The sequence below is a fragment of the Onychostoma macrolepis genome, chromosome 09 (genome assembly GCF_012432095.1).
Source record: "Onychostoma macrolepis isolate SWU-2019 chromosome 09, ASM1243209v1, whole genome shotgun sequence".
NCBI lineage: Eukaryota > Metazoa > Chordata > Actinopteri > Cypriniformes > Cyprinidae > Onychostoma > Onychostoma macrolepis.
Genome location: NC_081163.1, coordinates 26,950,055 through 26,977,443, shown reverse-complemented (window position 1 = coordinate 26,977,443; position 27,389 = coordinate 26,950,055). Strand labels below are relative to the sequence as shown.

Here is a 27,389-nt window from a genome sequence, read left to right as displayed (position 1 = left end):
GAGAGAGAGAGAGAGATACACATACTCTTCATATTGGTTCATAAAAGAACTGAATTAAGTATTTAAGTGAATTTAAGTTTTTCATTAAATTTTACAATGAAATTAACATCAATCAATATATATATATATATATATATATATATATATATATAAACAAACATGAAACACTATCAATAAAATTAAGAAATGTTTTTTCATTTTGTAATACAAATAATTATTTTTAATTAAATTATTTTGATTACTATAAGATTTTTTTTCATATTACCATAGTGAGATCTAACGGGAAATTAGATCCCCCAAACCTGGGGGAAAAAAAACAACCTTAATGGTCCAAAACAAATCAGCTATTTTTTGTATTTGTTTTCCCTTTTGATTCTGGAGTGAAATACAAATAGGGCATTTTTTCATGAGATTGACCCAAAAATTATATTACACCTAGTTTGACAGATGAATAGAAAAGGCAAAAGTACAGTAAGCAAGAGAGGATAAAAGAGACAGTAAACATTTAGCCACTCAGAAAGAGGAGTGTAAGACAGACAGAAGGCACACTGCTTTAAAAAGCATAATTCAGTCACTGCTAATGTACGAAACACAACAGTAGTGCCAGACACAGAGGTATCCAGACGTTACAGTATCAAAAACTTGTTTGATCAGAAGAGCAATGGGAAGACCGGCGAGAACTGAAGTCACGTGATCGCGAGGAGGCAGGATGTTACGGACGCTCGAGTCCTGCCACCTCACCACAGATCAAAGGTCAAAGGTGACAATAATGCAAGAGGATGGTGTTAATGGGAAATAGAAGAACGGTTTATCGAATTACCGTGCGCACACACCAAGAAACACAGGAATATGAAGTTTAAATCAAATTATGACTAGAAGATAATAGAAAACGCATGAATACAGAGTGTGTTAGTGAATTACAACAGGTTTCTGTTGCCAAAAATGTTCTGAGGGTCCACATACTCCTTCACCGACTTGAGCATGCCGAGCCCCACGCCGGACACGCTCTCTTTCATCCATTCCTTCCGCAGTTTTCCCACTGTGAGAGAGAGAGAGAGAGAGTGAGGGATTGAGCAGACGTGTGCGAGCTGCTGTAAGCGCTGGATGATGGATGTTGTGGGGTGGGTGGCACTGCTGAAACGCTGAGATGTTTTGCATGATGTGATTTATGGAGAGCAGCAGACTATCAAACTCATTATACTGCCTGCGCTCCCAGCGGAGAGAGAGAAACTCTTCCTCTGTCTGTCTGTCTGCTTCTCTCATTTTCAGACTAAATACCACCAAACATACATCAACGTCAACTAAATTATCACACCACTTCAACAAAAAATAATCATTAACACATAAATTAACACCAAACAATGTACCAAAACTACTTGTAAGCACAATTCAAAAAACGATATGACACTCAATCATAAAACGAAGTGTGGGTAGATGCCAGGGTGTTGCGCTAATCTAAATGTTTTTAGCATTGCTAGGGCATAAGCCCACTCGATTGATTACCAATATTAAAACCTATAAGCTGATGATTAATTTCATGTTATGGCCAATAAATGGCTGTAATAAATAAATAAAAAACACTCAAAACTAAAACCGTTTTAAATGCTTCAAGTGAATTTAGGCATTACAATATTATATTTTAGTTTGAAAATGAATATTAATTCCAATATTTGCTAAAGATTACATTGAACAGTGTTATTAAAACGTTTTTAAAGACTATTAAATCATCATGAAATTATCATCTTTATTAAGTCATTATTACTATTGTTGTTGTCATTATTAAATAATAATTATTATATCATTATTGTGAACTTTAAGTGTTAGATGAAGGAAAAAGTCATCTAAATGCAAAAATGAACATGAACAATAACCTAATTTCAGTCAATGCAGATTCATTTAAATGTCTTATCAGCAGAGATTCAAACCTGAAATTATACTAATAGATACAAATAAAACTAAATTCCAACAAGAATATAATATAATATAATATAACAATATTTCTCCCACATCTTTAAAACAATGGCATGTCCTTTTTGTTTGGTTTGGTTAATATAATACCACACAACACATTGTTTGCAAGAGCAATTAATCATTAATTACTAAATCACTATAATTAAACCATTATTGATATTGCTGGTGTTGTTACATCATTATTATATAATTATTGTTGTTGTTTTAAAATATCAACTTTGCGTGTTAGATGAAGGAAAATGTACTCTTAAATGCAAAAATAGGGGAAATGAGCATGATCAATAATTCAATACCAGCCAATAACAATACATAAAAAAGACATTCCCTAGATATGATTCACACCTTTACTGTATGTTTCTATAAAACTAAAAAATTACAAAAACATTTATTGGATAATAAAAATGAAACCAATGTCCAAAAAAGATAATGTAATTATATAATATAATACTGTTATGATTTCTTTCCCAGATCATTAAAACAATGACATGTCCTTTATGAGTGTTCGGGTAATATAATACCACACAGCATATTGTTTGAGAGAGCAGCAGTTTAGGGAGCCTTGATGTCCTGTCCCTGTCTCCTCTCTCTCTGTGTGTCACACGCTTAATATGATTGATAAGCGAACAGACGGCATTTCGTCATAATACGTTACTGTTTGAGAAGGGGGCGGGGTTTAGGGCAAGGGCAGCTCACTATTGGCGACACCCCAACCAAGGACTCTCTCATACATATGCAAATAGGTCTTGCTGTGACAGAGCCAGTCACCTCACACGAAAGAACTGAGGCCGGCCCACCGAACACACAGCTAGCCAATCAGGAGGGTGCACATCGGCCCCTCCTCAAACCCCCAGTGGTGTATTTGTGTCTCTGCTGGGCGACAGACAGAAACAGAAGGAGGCATGACTGCATCATTGCCTCCATCACGGAGATAATTTACACATCTATCATCTCACCATCAGCCCATATTCCCGCGCTCTCTTTCCATCACTATCCTGTCACTATTCATCTCTCATAACCACTTTCACACAGCTGAGACATGCAAAAAACTCAAGCCAGAGACAAAAGCATAGGTGTGTGTCCAATAACGGCTGAATGAAGCGGAAGCAGTCGGAGTGTGTTTGAGGCTGATGCACTCGTTTGCCCTATAACCCCTGCTCTTCACCTGCACAAACATGCGCATGCTGTTCGTAGTCCTACGCTGTCCTCAGGCATGCGTTTACACACGCTGTGCTCTGAGACTCTGCCATCAGCTCAGAAGAAAGCTTTAGGCATGTCTGCATGGTGCCAAACAAACAAACCCGAAAAACAAAACTCCTGCTGCGAAGTCCAACAAGAATTCATCTGATCCGGGTCACGGCACCAAAAAATAAAACGTCGTACTTCGTAGCGGTCACATTAGTCTAAAACATATACTACTAGGAATGTTGGCGGCAGAGGTGATTGTTGTTCTTGTGAGCGCTGGAATGTTTTATTCATTTTAGTGAATCGGTTCATTTGGACAGTTCATTTCACAACTCACAAATGATTCACTGATTTGAATAATTTTTTGATTTTTTGAGACATGACTTTCATAATACAGGAAGACCTACTTTTTGTAGTGAAATAAATGTTTAGTTAGTTCTCTTTGTTAAGGTTGCTAGGTTTGTTTGGACAGTTCGATTCAATGAACCACTTACGCAAATGATTCACTGATTTGAATCATTACTTTCAAAATGTTCTTGGAGGCCCTTTTTTGTTATTCATTTTGTTTGTTAGGTTTGTTTGGTTGTTTAACTTCAATGAACACACAAATTACTGATTTTTTGAGACCGTTTTTGTAGTGAAATAAAATGTTCAGTAAGTTCTGTTTGATAGGGTTTCTAGGTTAATTTGGACAGTTCATTTTAATGAACTTTTTAATTTCACTAATGGTTCGTTCTCTTTGCTAAGGTTGCTAGGTTTGTTTGGACATTTCAATTCAATAAACCACTTACACAAATGATTCACTGATTTGAATCATTACTTTCAAAATGTTCTCGAAAGCCCTTTTTTTGTTCTTTTTTAGTTTGCAAGGTTTGTTTTGTTGGTTAATTTCAGTGAACACGCAAACGACTCACTGACTCGCACATAAAAAACCAACAATATACTGATTAATTTTATTATTACTTCCAAAATATTATAGGAAGCCCTACTATTTGTAGTGAAACAAATGTTTAGTAAGTTCAGTTTGATAAGATTGCTAGGTTTGTAAGGAAAGTTCATTTCATTGAACTGCTTAATGTTTAATGATTCAGTGATTAATTTGAGTCATTACTTTTAAAATTGCGTTCTGGCGCTCTACGGCTGCCACCGCATCATCCAGGTGGATGCTACACACTGTTGGTAGATGAGTAGATCTCCTCTCACAACGCAAGAGCTTTGAGTGCCTAGAAAATCGCTGTATAAATGTTACGAATTATTATTATTAAAATATTCTCAGAAGTCAATAGTTTTCTAGGGTTGCTACGTTTGGACGGTTCAATTCAATTAATTGCTTTATAAATGATTCACTGATTCATTCCTTTTAAAATGTTCTCAGAATCCTTTCATTTTTGTAGTGAAATAAATGTTTAGTTAGTTCTGTTTGCTAGGGATAGGTTTTTTAACTAATCCATAGTGTTAAGTATCAATGTCAGCCACCTCCCAAAGTTATACAGTCAGATGACTGACAAATGCTTTGCAAATTGGTTTGACCAAATCATTAAAAAGGACTCAGTAAAAAAAAAAAAAACACTCATTAACGAATCAGAAATCGTTACTTCTGGTAATTCCTTTCCATTCTCCATCTTGCTCTCCCTTAAGGCTGTTTGCATGGCCTCTCTTTAACCCTTTATCTTTAACAGAGCAGCAAATCTATTTTAACTGTTTATCTGTTTAATGACGTGCTTTTAAAGTGCAAAGGGCATCTTTTTGTTAGTTTAGTTTGCTTAGATGTGTGTACACATGGCCAACGTGTAACAAAGAAACTGTGCGCGCTTGTGTTTAAAGCGAGTTGAGGTCTGGCAAACGTGCTTGGTTGCATTCACAGCTCTGACCCGCGGTAAACACAGGTTAGTAAACTGTGCCTTTCTCTCCTGCGCCCTCCCACCTCGCAAGTCCAGACTACATCTGTTTTTCCAGATACACGCACACACACTTCATTTGTCATGCTGTGATTGTGTGTAGACAAAAGGGCCTGTCGGCAGGCAGATAGTACCACAGTACCGCTATTAATCACAATTACAGAGCACTCCCCCACCACACACACACACTATCAGCATGGCTTGCTTTCTTTCTTTTAGATCGCAGTCAGTAAAGTTTATAAATATCAGCTTACCATTTCCTCTCATTTTAAAGGTACAGCTCACTCAAAAATTAAAAATCACCTGCACGTCATTTATAAATGACAATTTTCTTTCTTCTGTGGAATATAAATGATCAATTTAATCTTTTCAGTGAATAGATCTGAATAATTCTTTCACAAATCTGATTCTCACTGATTCGATTCGTTTGCAGCACGTGACAACTCACTGGAGAAGATTGTTAGGTAATAATCTTAAATTTCTCACAAATAATTTGATACATTTTTAGAACTTAATGTCCTTTTGAAGCCTGAAACTTACATTTTTTTCAGTTATTATTCTTCAGAATTTTGTTTTGTGTTCCACAGAAGAAGAAAAAGTCATTCAGGTTTTTGGAACAACAAAGCCTGAAGGTATACCATTAGGTTAAGAAACGACAAAAGATCTGTAATCTTTGAGTGAACTCTGCCTTTAACAGTCCAGAATATAGCACTCGACCTCATGTAGGCTACAGTATGAGTGAGTGTGTGTGTGTGTGTGTGTGTGTGTGTGTGTGTGTGTTTGTGCCTGTGATTAATGAGTGTGGTGATGTTTAGCCAGCAGCTGGCGAATGGTAATGTTGATAAGTCATGTGTTTCAGACCCAATAAACCAGGACAAACCACTGACCCAAACTCTACAATTCTCTAAAAAAAGCTGAATTGTCGAGTCTAGAGACAGAGTACTGTATATGTTGTGTCAGGTAGAGATCAGAGTGAGGGAATATATTCATTTATTTCAGATATCGTGTGGTGAAATTCACCTCCATGGTGGTGAGACAGACTTCCTCCGTTGGCAAGAATCTCCTCCCGGGCTGCATGCTACATAAAAGCAAAAAAAAAATTGTCAATATCTACTAGGGCTGAGAATCGAAAATCAATTCCAATTTCAATTCCACCTATCAATTCCTGTGTGCGCATATTTTTTTAGGTGGCGAAAAGAGGCTGTTAAAAATGTATTTGTCTTTGAATCATTCATTCAACAGATTCATTCAAAAACTGATTCATCCAGTAATGAACCAAGTAAATCTTGAGTGAGTCATCGAATCACTCCATTCATAAATTCCATGAGATTTTGTTTAGTTGTCTAATGTTTTTTCTTCAGAATTATGAGAGAACTACAACCTCCATTTAAAGAAAATCCATTTATCCAGAATCGTGCAGCTCTATTTTGCACACAAACAGCTCTTAATAAAGTCCAGTTTTATGAAGCTGGCTGATTTTTGTTCATGGTATTAAGCAACAATTAAATGTTTTGCAAAAAGAGAATAAATGTGTTTGATATCAACCATACTGGAATCGAAACTGGGAATAGATAAGAATCGAAATCGATAAACAGAATTGGAATTCCAATTGGAATTGGAAAATTCAAACAATACCCCACCCTAATATCTACTTATTTTAAGCCAAAAACAGAACCATTTCTTTGTTTTGAATTTAACAGCAGTCCACTAAACCTACAGCTGAAACAGCACACTGTGATGGCTTTAAAATCGAGAAATACATTCACAGGTACTTATTGGGGAATACTGTGCTTGTTTCAAGAGTGATGGCTAATCTTATCTTTCTTACTGTACGTACCTCCACTTGTTCATAGACGTGAACTGGATCACTCAGACCCCGGTAATTAAAGGCAAAATAGAAATACACACAAGCGCCTGCATCATACGTCTGTGTAACTCTAGAAAGAGGAAAACAAAGATTTTAAAAAAGTCAAGTTACAATGCTTTCAAGCTCTTCTGGGAAGTTCCTACTTACTTTTTCCTATATTGACACCTAGTGGTGTGGATGTAGCATCATGCAACAATATTATTTTTCAGTTCAGTTAGATGCAGAAATGTGCCATTAGCAGTAAGCCATGATTTTTTTTTTTTTTTTAATATATCTAATATTTTAAAAGATCTATTGTCCTAAAATTATTTTAAATGATTTTTAATTTTACTTTTTATAAAAAAAAATATTTTAAAATATCTATTGTCCTAAAATTATTTTAAAATTATTTTTAATTTAACTTTTTATAAAAAATAATAAAATACTAAGTGCACTTTCATGTAATCATGAACAGTACACAAAATCTATGAAGGTGATTTTAAGTTGTTGTGTTTCCTAGAATTAAAGACGCTGGACAAAATGTAGTTAGTAACATTATTATATCAATTAGATATTTGCTTGGAAAGATTTATAGTCATTCTCCATCAGTAGTACACAAAAAGCATGTAAAATAAATTGTACAGTTCATTTTCACAATCATGATACCAGTTTACTGTAAATTATAGATGGCATATCTAAAGTGCATGTATCCGCCACTATTTCTTTATTTGACCAAGGAAGTCAAAAAGTCTAGGTTCAACTGAAAATCTAAATTGAAATTAGGGCTGAACGATAAATCGCATGTGATAATCATGTGCATCTCGTCAGTAAAGCCGGTTCTGTGATTAGTAGTAAATCTCCATCACGTACTTTCAGATGGAGCGGCATTTAATACACAGAGCCGTAATTCACTGACAAGCTACGCAATACCTCATTCATAATCACAGATGAATCGCCTTCGATTATGAACGTGATATTGCGTAGCTTGTCAGTGATTTACGGCTCTGTGTATTAAATGCCGCTCCATCTGAAAGCCTGTGATGGAGATTTACTACTAATCACAGAACCGGCTTTACTGACGAGATGCACCTGATAATCGCATGCGATTTATCGTGCAGCCCTAATTGAAATCAAACTAGAAATCAAATTTTGATAAATTTCTCTTAGTTTTCTATTTTTATGTTAGAATACACACCTCTAACCACTGATCTGCGATAGGATCAGTAGAGTTGGATGTTTCTATAATTAGTTATCTTAATGTTCTTCCTGCTAAATCAGATTTGCGGCTTCTGTGGGATCTTTTTTGCCCCCAGAAAGACTCAAAAAGAAAGGGAGGAGCATTGACATGCTTTCTATCCAGGGCCTGCCTTTGTGACCCTTGACTTTGAGACAGTGAAAGTTTAAGGGCCGTGAGTTTGTGTTATCTGGTTTTGCAGAGGTTAAATGGCCACATCAATCATGTCACACACAGCTGGATAGAGAAAGACAGGAAATGAATGACTGAAAAATGCACTTCGGCCCAAATCTCCCTCTCTTTCTGTGTGTGTGACGGTAAAGGTGAGGTCAGATTGAACACAGAGTTCATTAATCAATATATCAAATAGCGTCAAACTAGATTTTTACAATTCCCCGAAGTTGCCACCAACATTGCTAGGGTCTTGAGGGTAATTTATTAAGCATAATACTATATGTTAATATCCCAGATGATTGCTAGGTGCTTAGTTATGGACAGCAAATCAAAGGTCAAAGAGATAGACGTGTGTGTGTGTGTGTGTACCTGCATGTGGAGAGTGGAGGGAACTGTACTCCTCTCTCCTTACACTCTCTTACAATCCTCTCCTTCACATTCCTGCACAAGTCCAAAACCCTGAAAGAGAGACAAAAATGATAAATACTGATGATGTGTGAAGACTAGACAGAAGTGGCCAAAAATTAACCTACCTATTCACTGCTTACTATTACTATTATTCGAAAAATGTTAAAAAGAGTGAAATTACTAAAGTTGTTAAGACTATTAAATGGCTAAATAAATAGCACAAAAAAAAAACAAAAAAAACAGTACAACAGCACTAAACAAAAGAAAACATATGTAAGACACTCGTATATTTGAGCTTTTGAGTCTTGGGATGTTTTAAGTTATAAAGACTTCACAAGTATGTTGCACACTTGACTGCTTTAAGTTCACAATCTGTATAGGTTCACATGAAGTCTGAAAGTTTGTGTGTCTTTGTGGGAGGTCAAGGTTTTTCATTTGACTTTGTGTCCTTGAAAGCTTCCCACCTCCACTAAACCATTCAGACAGAGACAACAAAAGCACCCAAGAGAGTGTGGGCAGCAGTGGGTGACAAACAGAAAGTGCACAGTGCAAAAGTGATGGCAAAGCATTGCACTGTCTGAGCATTTACCTGTCCCAAGGCACAGACGTCTCAAACGACTCTCCGATCACATAGTAGTCCATTCCCAAATCCTGCACACATACACAGATGTTACATCAATGGACAGAACTTTACTCCGTATTTGGGGATTTTAGTTTCTCAATTGTTCACATTGAGAATAAATAATGTGCAAGCTAAAAGTTAATTCAGTTCGAGCGTACATTTAAGTACAAATACACAACACATATCAACACACCGTCTTCTATTTCTAATATATATACATATACATTTCTGTTCAAAAGTTTAAGGTCAGTAAGATTTTCTAAAATGTTTTTATTTATTTTTTAATGTATTTTAATGTTCACCAAGGTTGCATTTATTTGATCAAAAATACAATAAAAACAGTAATATTGTTAATTACTATTACAATTTAAAACAGCTGTTTTCTATTTAAATATATATTGTAAAATGTAATTTATTCCTGTGATTTCAAAACTGAATTTTCAGTAGCATTACTCCAGTCTTCAGTGTCCCATGATCCTTCAGAAATCAGTCTAATATGCTGATTTGCTGCTCAAAAAACATTTCTGATTATAATCAAATGTTATCAATGCTTTATATTATTTTTGTAAACTGTTTTTTTTCAGGGTTTTTTTTTGTTTTTGTTTTGGATTAATATAAAGTTCAGAAGAGCAGCATTTATTTAAAACAGAAATCATTTGTAACATTATAAATGCCATTACTGTCACTTTTGATTAAGATTAATGTGTTCTTGCTAAATAAAGTGTTAATTTCTTTCTTTAAAAAAAAATTAAAATTAAATAAATTAAAAAAAAAACTTACTGAACCCATGCCATGAAAACACAAAAAAAAAGTTTCATGAAGGTGCATTTTTGAGTAATTTGAAGTCTGGTGTAATTAAGGAGAGTAAATCAGTGTGAGGAGCTTCATAACACACCCGCAGATACGCGATGACAAACGTCAGCATGTAACCCCTCTGACCGTTATCCTCTCCTGCTGCCAGACCCCTAAAACACACACACACACAATCACACAACAGAGTACAGGTCACTGGGAAGTGAAGGAGAAAATATACATTATCAGCACAGTCAGTGTTGCAAAAGAGAAATCATGAGATGTTTGTGGTCCGGTGAACATTTCCTGCATGCACACACACACACACACACACACTCACACACACACACACACACACACACACACACACACACACACACACACACACACACACACACACACACACACACACACACACACACACACAGAAACAGTGGATCAATAAGGTCAGCTGTGGGATTCCCCTTCTATCCATCACAATCAGCCTCTAATTAAATATTCTCAAAATCAACACAAGCTTTAACACAGAAATCATTCAATCTGTTCACTCTTCTCCTCACACACCCATCACTGCCACTGAAAGAGTCATGATGAATGAGGGAGGATGAAAAGACAGAGACAAACGCTCGTGCTTCTGTATACAATCAGAGAGATCAGTTAAGGTCAAGGGTCACGACCCTTACTGGTGAAACAGTAACTCTGGTTCCACAGAAACAGCACAGATTAGAAGAACACACAAAACTGAGTGCATTCTCACCCGAATTTGGCTGCGATGTCGTAAACCTGTTTTTCATGCTGCAAAACCTTCCCACGATCCCCTTCAAATAACAGCGTCGCGACACACAGGTGGTGCGGGTCGAATCCTTTAAACTGAGAGCGGTATTGCATGATTAGATGACATAAAATCAAAATTTATCAGTACACATTATTCTGAAAAAAAAAATTGTGACTATCTATTATCAAAATGTATGAGCCTTTGACATTCTCTGCCTCTAAAATTAGTTTTCATTTCTGTTCTTATTTCAAGGCTGCGTGGGTGGGGAAAAAAACTGTCACCCAATAATATCATAGCCTACTTCACACGAGGCAATCAAATCAGAGGATAAAAATCAATAGCTATATTTCTTGCTTTGAGGGCAGAATGACTGACCAAGTATTTCAGAGAGCAGAGCGGTGTAATAGCAGCATGGACAAATACTGAAATCCTTCAGTAGCTGTGATGGCAAGAGCAGCCAAAAATTGGCACTTATTCTGAAATGTTGAATAAAGATAATAAATAAAATAGTAATATAAAAGTCTTCAAAATTATGTAATAACAAAAATGGAAGTATGGGAATTATGTAGTGAACAAAACACACACACACATACAAAGAAAACAAAAAACAATCTTTTATTTAAGCTTCTTTGTCTGATTCTGTTCACAGATTCAATCAGCCAACTTCATGAAGTGCACCCTGAGATGCTTAGATGCTCTCCCTCTAAAATAAGTTTTCATTTCTGATGTAATTTCAAAGCTGTTTGGGAAGGGCAAAAATAATATTAGGATGTAGTAAACAAAATAAAACAAAAACCAAAACTAATGTAAATCTTGGGATACTTTTAAATTACATTGTAAATTGTAAAAGTATATTTGTACGTTGCACGTTGCACATAGTAAACATGAACTAATAATGAACAATACTTCTACAGCATTTATTAAATCTTAGTTAATATTAATTTCAGCATTTACTAATGCATTATTAAAATCAAAAGTTGTGTTTGTTAACATTAGTTAATGCACTGTGAACTAACATGAACAAACTCTATTTTCATTATCTAACATTAACAAAGAATAATGAATAGTGTAATAAATGCATTGTTGATTGTTTGTTCATGTTAGTTAATACATTAACTAATGTTAACAAATGACACCTTATTGTAAAGTGTTACCATAAAATAAAATAAAAATAAAATAAAATAAAAAAACAAAACACAATTTGCAATTGCAATTTGGGTGCTACCCAAAAACGAAACATAAAACAGAACAAACCAAACCAAAATTAAACAAAAAAACCCACAAAAAACAAACAAACAAAACTCACATTTAAGTTTCTTTGTCCGAATCTGTTCACTCTAGAGATTCAATCAGCCAACTTCATGAAGTGCATCCTGGGATGCTTTTAAGATGCTCTGCCTCTAAATTAAGTTTTTATTTCAGATTTAACTTCAAGGCTATTTGGGTGGGATAACAGAATATTACTTTGGTGTGTTTTTGTCCAAAAAACACAAAATAAATGCATAAATAAATTACACAAACAAACAAACAAACAAAAAAAACATTTATGTTTAAGGCAAGACACTGCAGGCAAAAACCTTATTTTTCATGCACCTCTCAATTTTGAGATTTTTGGCTTTTCATTAAGTATTTTTTTTCAAAATAGTGGAAAGAAAACATCCAAAATTCACCTTTAAGTGTTTCTTTTATAGCACTTTATCTGTTTGTGTCTGTAGATTTCAATTTCAATACATATCTTTAAAGGCTGTTTTCTCAAAATAAGATTTTTCTCCTGCACTGAGCCAAAAATCTCCACTTCAGTAATACATACATACACTAAACTTTAGATAGTAAACAGTTTTAGTACGATCTATATTCTGAAGGTTTTTACAGAGGGGTTTGTTCATATATAATTTGCCTGGCTGTATACAACATTTTATTTAAAAAATAAATAAATACAATTCTAGTGTGATTTTTTTATGACGTTTTACGGTGTGATAAAAAGAATATCCAAAATCCCCTCTGTAAAAACCTTTGAGTCTAATATGTCAAAATAAAACAAGAATTTTGAACCTGGCTACATCCTGGATTTTTGTTCTAGAAATGTATGCAAATTAGTGCATATTCAATCTGATAACACCTCATTTGCATATTTCAACATAGCATTTCAGAAAAACATTTAATACAAAAAATCTTTGTAATTCTTATTGTAATCAATCAACTGTGTAAGTATGGTGATATCTATTTTTTTTTCTTTTTACCTGATTCACCTGGGGTGTCTCGCCTCAAGTTCTGACGGTCTGATTCTGTTCACTCAATCAACATTCAATCCACCAATTTAATGAGGAACATACTAAGGATGTTTCATTTCAAGGCTGTATGGGTGACTGATGACATTAGTGCATGAAATAAAATCTTGCAAATGCTCCCTGCTTTAAATGCAGAATACTGTGACTGACCAATCAGAATGGAGTATTCAAGAGAGCAGTGTAAGAGTACCTAAATGTTGTCTTGACACACATTGACAGTTCTTTCTCACCTTTGTGATGTAGAATTTTTTCAACCCGTCCAGGAACGACGTGAATATGGTGGACACTTGTGGCTTGAGTGCATGACCTGTTAAAACAGGAATAAAAACATAAATAAACCTCAGTATTAAGCATGCAATCATTTAGCATTTTTTGTGTGCAGTCGAAAGCTTTCCTCCGTTTAAAAAAGGAGAAACGAATGACTCTCGTACTGTTCTAACGTCACCAACCATCCCTCAGTTTTGCCCCTTGGATTTCCCAGAGGCCTTTGTGTCAGATTTATTAGCGGTGTGAACAATAGCACAGTAATGACTGGAGACAGAGAGGGAGAGAGAGCGAGAGGGAACGCAGTGAGCATGTTTCACAGGGGGTTTGTCATAAATCATCCTGATAGCAGCTGCTCTGATATGAAACGCTGCTAAATCTCACATACAGAGTCAGAATTATCTCAGAACGAACACTAAATCTCAGATTCATTCAAATCAACTGAAAACTGACATGAATCGGTGTGAGAAATATCTCAAACATGCTAGTCACGTCACAGTCGTTGAATTCTGGTTTGTGTTGTGTCCACACACACTCCCCCTGTCTCTGGCTATCATGTCCTGTGTGCTATATGGTCTCTCAGTGCTGGGCGCTATGATGATATATACCACGCAATGGTAGAAAAAAAGATTACCGATGACCGATTTCTAGTAAGTATATTTATCAGAATTTACACACAAGAATGACTAAACTTAGAAAAACGTGTCAAAACTGAGCAGGACGTGTCCCACATAAGTCATGAAAATGAAAAACTTGTTATTAAGTAAGGCATCTGTTATGTCAGTGAATTTAGTTTTAGTTTGTGGATGCTTTATAACGTCACAACTTGGTGCATTAATAAAAACTCATCTGAGGTACAGTGCACACATGAACTATTTAGCAACAGCTTCAAACATGCCTCACTTAATCAGAATTAAACTAAATATTTGTACATTTCTAATATAATAAATATAATATTTTTACTCATTTCGTGAAATGAGTTTGAACTTATTTATTCCTTTTTTTGGTAGTTTTTGCATTTATTATCTTTTGCATCCAATATTTTGCTTTTGCATTTTTGCATCCAAGTTAATAAAAAAAAAATCAAATAAAAATAATAAACGAACATAATATAATGAGTTGTAGTTCCTTTGATTCCTTTATGTATTAATAGTGATTCCCTAAATTACCCCAAAACAGCCATTACCACTGTTATGTAATGTTTAATTTCTTTTTTTCTTGAATTTCATCAATATACACTAGCATTAAAAGAATTTGGGGTCATTTTTATTATATTACTTTTTTTTTTTAAACAAATCAATACTTTTATTCTGCAAAGATGCATTAAATCAATCAAAAGTGACAGTATTTTATAATGCAGACTCTTATAATGGTACAAAAAATGGTTCTAGTCATCCATTTCTAATCCTAAAAAAAAAAAGTTTCATGGTGTCAAAAGTAAATAAAATAAATATGTAGAACAAGAGTTTTTCAACACTGATAAGAAATGTTTCTTGAGCAGCAAATCAGCATATTAAAAAGATTTATGATGGGTCATGTGACACTGAAGACTGAAGTGAAGATGATGAAAATTCAGCTATACATCACAGGAATAAATTATATTAAAATTGAAAACAGTTAATTTAAATTGTACTAATATTTCACAATATCCTCAATAACTCACAATAAACTCGTTTTGCTGCACTGAATATATAAATTCAATAAATGAACTAGGGTACTTTACCACGATGTAAAATTACTTTATTCTGAGACAAACTTTTTTTGGTCATACACTTTGCAGTACAGTAATGTTTACACAGAACAGATTTTCAGTCATTTCAGTCACATTCAGCCCCAGCGACCTTCAGTTTGTGAGGATCCAAACCCTTACAATGCATCTGAATGCACTACAACGCTCATTATAACAACACTCATTATCTCCCCTTTCTTCTGTTTGCGATTATAACACACATATAAAAATAATACAGCCACACTTCTGGGCTTAAAGAGTGTGCATGCTGCAAAAAGCATTAAGATTACAGAGACTGGAGTCTTCATTAAAGAGTCAATACATCTCTCTGCCTCTCAGAAGTGCACCGTCGATGAAAACACAGAGCCGAACAGGAGTTAATGAGATCCCTGGAGACGGGGGAACTTTTCCAGATATATCTGGCAACCCCTCACAAATTCCCCCACATCTCCGCATGTAACGTTATAAACCTCGGCTGCACTGTGAGCTTAATTGCTGCCAGGGCCATTTTTCATTGTTCCTGAATTGTGTGTTTGTGCATTCGCTCGCTGCTCAGCTGGTAAAATAATGATCAATTTCACTTTATACGAGGCAGCGCGAGTAGGGGTTCTCCAGAGATAAATTATACCAGACCAAATTAAACCACTTGATGTAATGAATACACAAAACAACAACAACAACAACAAGTAATAAAAACCAAAACAAAGCTCTCAAATGCTAAATCTTCCAATTCATCTCAGTGGAGTGGAATATGACAACAAATAACTGTCTCTAAAGCCAGAAATGGATTATAACTGATGACTGTGGAAACACAGGCTCTCTGTGTTTCTCTACTTCTTGCTCTCAGTTTTCCCATATTACATAACCAGCTCGTATCACTCAGATAATATTCGGTTATGGATACACAGTGTTGTAGGGAATTATGTACCTGTCAATGACTGTACATCACAAAAGAAATAGTCTAACTAAACCGTGGAAACCGTGTTTGTGATGTCACAAAACACAGAAGGCTTAGCTTATGAATATTAATTAGGCTTTGCGCACATAATTTAAAAATGATATATTGATTTTGAAATCAGGTTTGTGGCAGAGTAATTACTTATTGTAAAACTGAAACGTAAACAATAACATTAAGATTGCCGTATAACTGTTCAATAAACAAAAAAGTGTTATTATTACACAATTTTACAGAAGTGCTTCAAATAAATGATGTAATTTCTTTTTGTTTACACACACATATACATACATACATACATACATATGTACACACACACACTCATGTCTGGTTTGCTATCCTTGTGGGGACTCTCCATAGGCGTAATGCTTTTTCTACTGTACAGACCACATATTCTATTGCCCTACACCCAAACCTACCCCTTACAGGAAACTTTCTGCATTTTAGATTTTCAAAAAAGGTCATTCTGTGTGATTTATTAGCTTGTTTACCTGTGGGGACCTCAATTTAGGTCCCCACCGTGACATGAGTCCCCATGAGTCTGTGTGTATTCAGGTTTAAGTCCCCACCTGAATAGAAAAACAGGTACACACATATATACACATACATATACACTAGTATTATTTTAACAGTACTGTAATTAAACCAGTATTATATTATGAATAAAATATATGCTACCATTTAAAAGTTTGGAGCCAGTAAGAAGTTTATTTATTTATTTATTTTTTAAAAGGAAGAAATTATGTTTATTGATCTAAAGTGACAGTTAATACATTTATAATGGTACAAATTATTTCAATAAAAAAAAAAAAAATAAAAAAATAAAATCTGCTCTTTTGAAATTTCTATTCATAAAATAATCCTGAAAAAAAGTATCACAGTTTCCACAAAAAAATATTCTGCTTTGATAATAAGTAATTATGTAATTACAAATGCAAGATACTGCTTCCCAAAGCAGACAGGTGACTGCATGTGTAACTAGGGCTGTCGCGGTTAAGGAATTTCCCTTGCGGTAATTTTGAGTGGCTCAATAGCGCGGTATGCGGTATTATATATATAACCTGTGTCTGTCTGTCTGTCTGTCTGTGTGTGTGTGTGTGTGTGTGTGTGTGTGTGTGTGTGTGTGTTACGATGTAAGGAGGTCATATTCAGAAACCAATCAAACCGAAACTACATCGCGTCGAAACAGGAAGTGAAGTAAACAGAAGAGAATCACAAAATAACGGTCCACATAACAAAACATAAACCTGACAATAAGATCATTAGTATATTGTTAGCCTATATACATACAGTTAGTTCTGATCCTCGCATCTGACTGGACAAGATACTTTTTCTGTTGATATTTCACCTGCGTGTTCTAGACGGCTGTCAGTCAGTGCAGCTTCATTGTTTCGCCTCAAGGTGGCGGCAAGAGACTGTCTTTTAGTGAGTCTTCATTCAACTACACGTTCAAAAGCGCTGATTCATTCAGAGATTTGTAATGAAACACGTTGTTTAAATTATTTTAACTTTGAGCGCCACTTTTAAAGGCTCGGCTGACCAGCAGAGCGTCGATGCTAAGACAGATTTCGCTTTCCTTGGACATGACAACCTGTTTTCACAGATATACATGACTCGGCCTGAAGGACAGACGCAGGTAATCGCACGCGATCAGTCGATCTCTCTCTCATTCGCACGCAGTCTGTTTAGGCTTGTTAAGTGCAAATTTACTGAGCCTCTGTGCAAATCATCATGGTACACTTTGTTATCATTACTAATATTCAGTACACATGCACGAAGTGTAAAACAAGATGGGCGTAACCTTACGAAAAAGAAAACACTGAAATATCGCGGCTGCTGCGGTTGTTGCATTTCTCTGCGGTTATGCTCGTCAATAGCGCGGTATTGCGATATTGCGGTTATCGGGACAGCCCTGTGTGTAACTGCTCTTTCCTGAGGTTTGTGTGATTGGCTGGAGCAGAGCAGTGCTGATCTGAGATCAGCCCACAAAGGACACAAGGCCGCACTCCTCGCCAGCCCTTCTGAGACAGCACTGTAACCATGACAACACACCCTGCACTCCCATTAGCTTCTTTTTAGCATGCCTATTATTATCATATTGGCTGTTTATTAGTACGTATAAAGCACATATTCAGCATGACTATATTTTACATCCCTAATCCTACCCAATACCTAAACTTAACAACTACCTTAATAACTATTAATGACCAAGTGGTTTTGGGTCCCATTGATTTCTACTGTATGGACAAAAAAGTCAATGCAAACCGAAACTGTTAGGTTACAAACATTCTTCAAAACATCTTCTTTTATGTCCCACAGAAGAAAGAAACTCCTACAGGTTTGAAAAACAACTTGAGGGTGAATAAACAATAAAACTTTCATGTTTCAATGAAATATCCCTTTAAAAGTATTTCAATAATGTAAGACAAAAAACACAAACGTTTCGGCTCAAAGGCCTTCCTCAGTGTATTAAAGATTTTAGGTTAAAGGATTTGTCCTTGTCCTATTGGTGATAAATGTAGAATAAAATGAAAAGAAAAGACCGTTTCATGTGAGTGCGGATCATGGTTTTGTATAATAAGTGATTTAATAGATTAACGCACCTAAACGAAAGATCAAGCGACGGAAGAGCGCAGTGCAAACAACTTTTGTGGAATCATCATACAGTAACCAGCAACAACCACCCTCTTCCTCTTCTCATCAGAGACATGAAAAGCAGCACTAAGCGTCTCGCACTATCGGTGCTTGTAATGATTTTTGCGTCTTTCTTGAACAGTTTTAATTGCCTCCACACTGCGGATATGTTTGCTGCGTTAGTGTGCGCCTCTATTTGATGGCATCACATCATTGTTCGGTACAGTTTATTCGGTCTTTTCGCTTATTCGGCCGAACACCGTATGAGAGTTTTTTGCTGTTTTCGATCAAATAATTTTGGTTGAAGAACATTTGATGCATCCCACCCTAGACAGAACAGTTAGCATGCTTTGCTCCAACTTTCCCCATTTACCGTTGTCGCTTGCGAAAACACAATGACTGCACCATGGGTGGAAGCTTTTTAAAGATTAAGGGTTGGTAGTATTATAATGAGATCCCCTTTCTACGTCAAAGGGGGAGTGAAATCTGAGCGGCTCAGAAAGGCTTACCAAAACAAAGTTACTGGGTTTTTCTTTTTCATGTTTTCTGGGTTGGAATATGCACCAGGGACCCGATTATAGCACTTAAACATGGAAAAAGTCAGATTTTCATGATATGTCACCTTTAGACATTTGCCGGTATTCGGTAATGCGATATATCACGATAATAAATATGCACAATATTGTTATCGTGCGCACTTCAAAATACAGCTATATTACAAATTGATGGTGCTGAACAGCAGAAATGCAACCGTTACCCCGGAAACCCAGTAAACAAAGCAGCTGCTGCTTTCTGGAATGTATTTAAATTACAAATTGTTGAATAAAGTCGTTGTTTTCTTTGCGCACAAAGTATTCTCATCGCTTTGTAAAATTATGGTTGAACCACTGATGTCACATGGACTAGTTTACCGATGTCCTTGCTATGTTTCTGGACCTGGGAACATTACAGTTGCGTTGCTGTCTATTGGAGGGACAGAGAGCTCTCAGATTTCATCAAAAATATCTTAATTTGTGTTCCGAAGATGAACGAACGGGTTTGGAACGACATTAGGCTGAGTAATTAATGACAGAATTTTCATTTTTGGGGTGGACTATCCCTTTAATGTTAGTACATTATCTAAGGATAACCAATGAGATCTTATTGTAAAATGTTACCTATTGGTCTTTATAATTATTTTGCACTTTAATCTGTGAGAAATGATAATAATAATACATTTTTTGTATTGCTTTATTGTATATACATTTTCAGTCATTCTTATTATAAGAAAAAAGTTATTAAACCTACTATACTTTATGACAACACTTTTTTGCAAATAAATTTAAATATTGTGATACTACCATATACCGTGATAAAAGTATTAGCAATTAATCGCAACATGAAAATTTGATACCGTCACATGCCTAGTCACCTTTAAGCAAAGATTTATATTAACAAGTCAGAAAAGACGTGGATCTTTTGACAATGTTCTTGTTCACAAATCAAGACTGAATGACTGAGTTTAGTGATTCGGTTCTTGAGTTCACCGAGTCAATCATCTGGTCACAACTGACCAGAAAATCATTATTCGCAATGGTTTTTATGTTTAATTTAATAAATCACATAAGCTATCACATGATTTCACAAGTCACATGGACTACTGCCATTTCTATTGCTTTTTTGTTCCTTTCTGAAGGCAGCTGTTGTCGTTATGAACTGTCATTGTAAAAGAGCCGTGTAAAGACTCTTCAAAATACCTTTTATGTTCCACAGAAAAAACTAAGTAATATTAAGGAAAAACAAAACTCACCAAACTGAAATTGCTCATTGTCCATTAGCCGAATGGATGCTGGAGCGCATCTCTGAAACAAAAATAAAGAAAATGAAACTTCAGACAGAAACAAATTAATATATGGAGATGTATAATGATGACCCTCACCCATAGTTTTAAACAAATCTACAATATTATTATTGCTCAGCAAATATTTTTTAGGAAACACCTACACTACATCGAAATGATATTCCAATTAAAATAAAACCTTATTTTTTACAGGCAGCCGTGGGCAAAGATAAACACAGAGAGAGGAGCAGTGCAGGTCCTGAATAGCATAATCAATAATTTAATTTTAACTTTGGATCACAGTTTGTTTATGGACTAATAAGAAGCAGTGCTGTACAGAACGCTAGCACTGCGCTTGCTCATCAATAACAGCTACACCAGCAGCAGGTCCACAGACTAATGAGAGGCTGAGATCTAAGGCCATTAGCCAGAGTCTGAGCAGAACTGCAGGTACACACACTGTAATGAGAGCCGCTGCCTTACTCAACAAACTCACACAGATCCCAGCCTTCAAATCAATGCTCTCTAACAAACATGCCATAAGTGTTCAGCATGTTACAAGGCATGAAAGATGTACAGATGCACAATATGCAGTATTAGATACTAGTAAATCTATATAATAGCTATATAAAATTATTATATGAGTTTAATTTATACTTTTGGTATACTTAATGCTAAATATATACAGTAGTGGTCAAAGGTCTGAGGTCAGTAAGATTTTTTTTTAAAGAAGTTAATACTTTTACTCAGCAAGGACAGATTGAACAAAAGTGTAAAGACATTTGTAATGTTACGAAAGATTTCTATTTGCTCAAACGTGCTAGCAATTTATTAAAACAGTGGGCGATATGGCATAAATATCATCTGATTTTTTAAATTATTTTAAATCACAATTCTTTGTCATGTTGGTTTTACTATTTTGCATGTTTTTGCAAGTGAATTTCCCTATTATAAAGACAAAGCCTTTCAAGGTAACAAAATATTTGTAAAAAATGGTGGATATTTAGGCCAAAGTGGGCGGAAATAAAAATCTTTGTCATTATTTTATCTTTGTTATTAAAAATAAACACAACGATACACATTACAAATACACATAATATACAAATAAAACAAAGAGTGTTTTATTTTCAGGTACAATAGGTGTATTTAGCAGGAGCATTCAAAAAACTGAATGAACAAATATAAAAATAAAACACTATATAGATTGATTCCTATTAAAGTAAATGTATTAAAGTTTTCAGTCAAGAGTAGTGAGTGATTTTTCTCTGCAGTTCTGTTGTTTTATTAACATTAAAGGAATAATTCACCCAAAAATAAAAATTCTGTCATCTGTCATAGTGTTGTGTTTATACCATCACTCAAAAGTTGTTGTTTTTTTTAAACCTGAATGAGTTTCTTTCTTCTGCTGAACATAAATGCTACGTTGAAGAAGGTGGAAAACCAAACTGGTTGCTGGTCCACATTAACTTCCATAGGATTTTTTTCCTTCTATCAAAGTCAATGTAGACCAGCAACTGTTTGGTTACCCACATTCTTCAAAATATCTTCTTTTGTGTTCAGTACAAGAAATAAATTAATACAGATTTAGGACAACATGTGAGTGAGTAAATAATGACAAATTAAATTTTAGGGTGAACTATCCCTTTAATGACAGTCGGCTGCATGTTTAGTCTCCTGTCCCTTTAAGAGCTGCATGCATCTGTTTTTCTCTCAACTGTTTACTTTCATTTTAGACATAACCAACTGAGTCTGTATGTAAAGTGTGTGTGTGTTGACAGTATTAGCGCAAAATATAACTTAGTTCAGTTATCAGGCGCTGTTTGACAGGCTTTTTTCACCGCTTCGGGTGTATGCGCTGAGAAAAAGTGCACGTCAGAACAGCACATGAATGAAACGTTTAACCAGCAAGGCTTTAAAGCAAATATGCAAAGAATGTACTTTTGTGACTGCGAATAATTATTATATTTAATAATAATTATAATTGTAACACTGATAATAATAAGAAATGTTTCTTGAGCAGCAAGTCAGCATATTAGGATGATTTTTGAAGAATCATGTGACATGCTTTATGAAAATTAACCATAGTGTTATTATAGTAAAAGTGTACTAAATTATAATTTTTTTGGCAGGCTGATTGCCATTTTGTATAACCACAGTTTACAACAAATACCATGGTCAAACTATGGTTAGTGTAGCAAAACCTTGTTTAATTTGTGTTTACCATGGTTTAACATAACCATGTTTATTTATTTATTTATTTTTTGTAAAACGGTGGTTAATTTTCATAAGGGACCAAAGACTGGAGTAATGATAATGATGAAAATTCAGCTTTGAAATCACAGGAATAAACCACATTTTAAAATGTATTCAAATAGAAAACATTTTAAACTAATATTTCACAATATTACTGCAGACTTGGTGAACACAAACTTCTTTCAAAAAATAAAAAACTTTTTGATTGGTAATGTTCTGGTAATTTGCATCAGTAATGTTATAACATCATTTTGAAATCAGCATCACTCAGATTGTCTGAATCAAACCATCTCTAGAAAATTAAGTTATAATTTATATAAATAAGTAGTTTTTCTGAATTCCATGTAGTCCTGTACTGACCTGTCTGGCCACCTCTCTCAGGCACGCCACACCCTGCTGGAAGTTTGGGAAGACAACGGAGCCGTACTTCTGATACTCAGGAATGGGTCGGATCTTCAGTGTAACTTCAGTCACCACTCCCAGAGTTCCTAAGGAGCAAGACACATATTAATCAGCTTAAACATATGGGAACCATGTGGTCACAAAGAATATCACAGCAGTGATTGGTTTTAAGGTTTGATCTGATTCACAATTACTGTCTCACACACAAGGGCTGAAAATGTGTGTGATCTGTAAGATGCATGATTTGAATAGTCTTTAAAATCAAGCACAGGATATCAGAGAGTTAAATGTGTATGCAACACACACACACACACACACACACACACACACATACATATATGAATGGAGCCTCTGGCTCTCTGCAGGAGATCTGCATGTTCATTTTCACCTGAACGCTCAAGTTTCTTCCGCTCCAAAAGGAAGCAGAGAGATTTACAGACTGTGTTCTGTGACAAAGCAGGTCAATATCAAACGGCACACTGGGGGGAGAGCAGAGCCACCGAGGGCCCGGCGCAGCAGGCTTCCTGTCCCAAACCAGCATGACCTCTGACCCCTGAGGGAAACCCTGCGTCTGCTGCTCTGAGACTGGCCTTCTAGACTCATTACTGACAGACCAGAGCGAGCGTACGTGTGTGAGTGTGCAACACTGGTGATAAAGTCCTGTGGAGAGTTTATGCTCCCCATCAGGGAGACCGTATGCTGGACGAGGCTTTATGAGCAGAACAAACCTCAGCAACAACACACCACTCATCCTCATCCTTCACTCACAGTCTTCATTAAAATGTAAAAATACTGGAAGAATGCTCTGTAAAAATGTTTGTAATTTTTTAAAGAGGAAGACTATAAAATGCATCATTAAAAACCTGTTAATTTGTTTAACAGTCAGTTACCTTATCATACAAGGTAAAAATATATGGTTTAACGTTGCATTATATAGAATTTTACTGTAAAATACTGCCATATTTGTGGTTTTCATTAGTAAAAATAATGAATTAATGTATAAAAAGTAAATAGTTAACATCGCAGTATATGTAATTTTACTGTGAATTTATAGTTTTTGGAAGGGAAAACTGAATTATATAATTTTTGGCAAAAAACAGTAAATGTTTTAACATCACCTATATAATTATACTGTAAAATACTGTCAAATCTATGTTTTTGGAAGTAAAAGGGACTTATAAAAATTATGGTGCAAACAGTAAAAGTAAATAAATTATGTAATTTTACTACAAAGTACTGTTAAAAAAAAAAAGTATGTTTTTTGGTAAATAAAACTATGATTTGCCATATCATTTATGGTAGAAAACAGAACTTAAAAGTAAATGGTTTAACATCACATACGTAGCTTTACTGTAAAATACTGTATCAATGGCTTTTGAATTACTATATCATTATGATAACTACTAATTATGACAACTATATAAATTACCATATCAAAAACAGTAATGATACATCCCAGAAGTCCCTGCATGACACAGCACATATGATTACATTTTATTTAAATAAATAGTTCATTTTTTCTTATTTTTTATCAGGTGTGTCCTTTAGGGTGTTTTGTGTTACATTGTATGATATTAAGTGAATGTTTGTTGAATATTTTAGAGTAATGAGTGTCACCATAATGGTGTTTTGTGTTTGTGTGTGTCCCAGTCCCTGTTTATTTTCTATTCAATAGTAGTGGAAATGTTTTATGAACAAGAAACTTAAGATGAACTTCAATTCATCATGTGGCTTTCACCTATATTATTATGGTGGTTATAAGAACATTTTAGGCTACAAAGAAGATTTTGGTAGTTGGTAGTAACTTGGTATATTAACACTATATCACTCAATAAAATTTACAATTCTAAAAAAAGTTTATGCCATCCCGTAATATCTCAAACATTGTCACAGTAACTTTTTTTATGATGAATTTCTGGCAACCACAGGTGGGTTTTTTTTTACTGTAATTTAACAGGATATTTTTACAATGATAACAGACATCACTTAGGTTGTGTGTATTTAACCCTGAATATTCCTTTAAACACACACACACACACACACACACCTCTCAGACGAGAATCCTTACATCTAAAGATCTCCTGACCCCCGTAAAAACAACAACAATAACTCTGTCATCTGAACTTTAGCGTGTCAGAGGGGAAAAGGTGAAACGGCCTTTCTTAAGTGTCTAAATGCCCCTGACATTACAAAGCCATTAAAGAAGCCAGATGTCCTTCCTAATGGAATCATGAATGTTTAATTAATGCAGATTAATCCCGGGAAATATTCATCCTCCCACAAAGAATTCATACGAGCCATAAAAAGCTTCACAGACCATTTTACCAAACACAACGATTACGACCCATTTTCATCAGTTCAGGGCTTCATGAACAGCTTAATGAATTTTTAGAGAGACAAATTAATAACAATATCCTTTTATTTGGATAAAGTTGATACGTTTAAACAGCATCATGACACATAAGATATCAAGCACATAGTTCTGACTTGTCGCCCTCTCTGAGGAGAGTGTGAGAAACATTGGCATTGAAAGCTGAACATGTTTCACTGCCCTCTACTGGCTCACAGGAAAGCCCAAACATAGTCTCAGTTTCAGACTCTCGTCCCTGTCCACAAAACTGGAAAGCACTTTGAAAATCACAAGTTTCAGTCAGATGGCATGACTGCTACGTGACTTCTGGGAGGAAGAACTATGGACTTTCCAAAGTTTTCCAAGACTTGAAGAACTTAAAAGAATAGTTCACCCAAAAAATGTAGCATTCCATCACTTGCTCACTAGTGGACCCTCTGCAGTGAATGGGTGCCGTCAGAATGAAAGTCCAAACAGCTGATTAAAACATCACAGGGGGTGGACTTTTTTACTGGAGGAAGCGTTATTATGGATTATAGAGTCATATTTGGGCCAGAAGTGATGGTTTAAAGTTAAAACACCAATAATGATGGATTTTTTTCCTTATGAACACACTTCACAAGATATTATTTGATGGATTGGAGTGGTGTGGATTACTTGTGGATTATTTTATCAGCTGTTTGGACTCTCATTCTGACGGCACCCATTCACTGCAGAGGATCCACTGGTGAGCAAGATGTAATGTACATTTCTCCAAATCTGTTCTGATGAAATAAATGTACATCTACATCTTGGATGACCTGAAGGTCAGTAAATAAATTTAAAAAAAAAAAAAATGGTTGAACTATTCCTTTAATATCAAGTAAGCTACTAGAAATGTTCAGTTTGCTTAATTGTACATTGTATAATTTGTTTTAAATTGATCTATCTTTAACTGTGCTTGGTCACTTTACATGTTGGTCTCTTCCTAAGCGTGTGGTTATTACTTTGAGAAAAAAACAAAAAAAAAGGGGCAGAATGGACAAGACTTCATGCTGATATGACTGCAGCTCTACAAGAGAAGCCCAAACATGGCAAAATGACCTTAGATAAAGATAAACAAAACGTTTGCTTTACAAATCTCTCTGATTAAGAGGACTGTTTTTAAGAAAAGTGATTGATAAGAACTCTCACTACAGTATAAACACCCTTATTATGCTCATCACTATCAGTGACCCAACCAATGTAAAACTAACATCAGCGTGCACAATTAGAAGAGGCTCCAATCTAAGAACAGATTGTCAAGTTATATACTTCAGTTTTTTGTGTACACTAAGAAATGTGTACAGTGCACAAGACTTCCATTTTGTCATCAGGATAGTATATGTGCACAATTTTCTCACACAATATTAAATGCAGTATACTTGGAAAGGCTATGTGTTCAGCGGTACATACGCTAAACATTCACATTAAAACTGAAGTATATTTTGGGCTGTTGTCAGTTAGCATTTGTAACTTTTTTTTTTTTTGATTTTTTTTTATTTAATTATTTATTTGATTATTTAGGGATCAGAAAGAATTTGAACTGAATTTGAAGTCGCTCAAAGTGCAATCGCTAACAAAAACAGGCTGTAATTTCACCTCAAAATTGAGAAATTTTACATGGGGAAAAAAACAAGAAGTTGTTCGAAATGTTCTTAATTGTCAAGAAATTAAAAACTTTCATGGTCTTAAAAATAGATTTTGTTTTCTTTTATCACTATTATTATTATTACTGTTTAGACTTATTTTTTTGAGGGGAAATACAAGCCAGA

General features: G+C 35.0%; 1 protein-coding gene across 1 annotated transcript in view; it reads right to left on the bottom strand.

Moving 5' to 3' along the window:
- Positions 1-27,389, bottom strand: part of agps (alkylglycerone phosphate synthase) — a 46,460-nt gene continuing 19,071 nt past the window's right edge. The window contains exons 11-20 of the mRNA XM_058787617.1: positions 23,205-23,332; positions 20,562-20,613; positions 13,421-13,497; positions 10,885-10,997; positions 10,231-10,300; positions 9,303-9,364; positions 8,675-8,764; positions 6,889-6,988; positions 6,072-6,129; positions 1-1,039 (exon numbers count right to left, since the gene is read on the bottom strand). Of these exons, the coding sequence (XP_058643600.1) occupies positions 918-1,039; positions 6,072-6,129; positions 6,889-6,988; positions 8,675-8,764; positions 9,303-9,364; positions 10,231-10,300; positions 10,885-10,997; positions 13,421-13,497; positions 20,562-20,613; positions 23,205-23,332 (872 nt within the window). The 3' untranslated portion in view covers positions 1-917. The remainder of the gene's footprint in view (positions 1,040-6,071; positions 6,130-6,888; positions 6,989-8,674; positions 8,765-9,302; positions 9,365-10,230; positions 10,301-10,884; positions 10,998-13,420; positions 13,498-20,561; positions 20,614-23,204; positions 23,333-27,389) is intronic.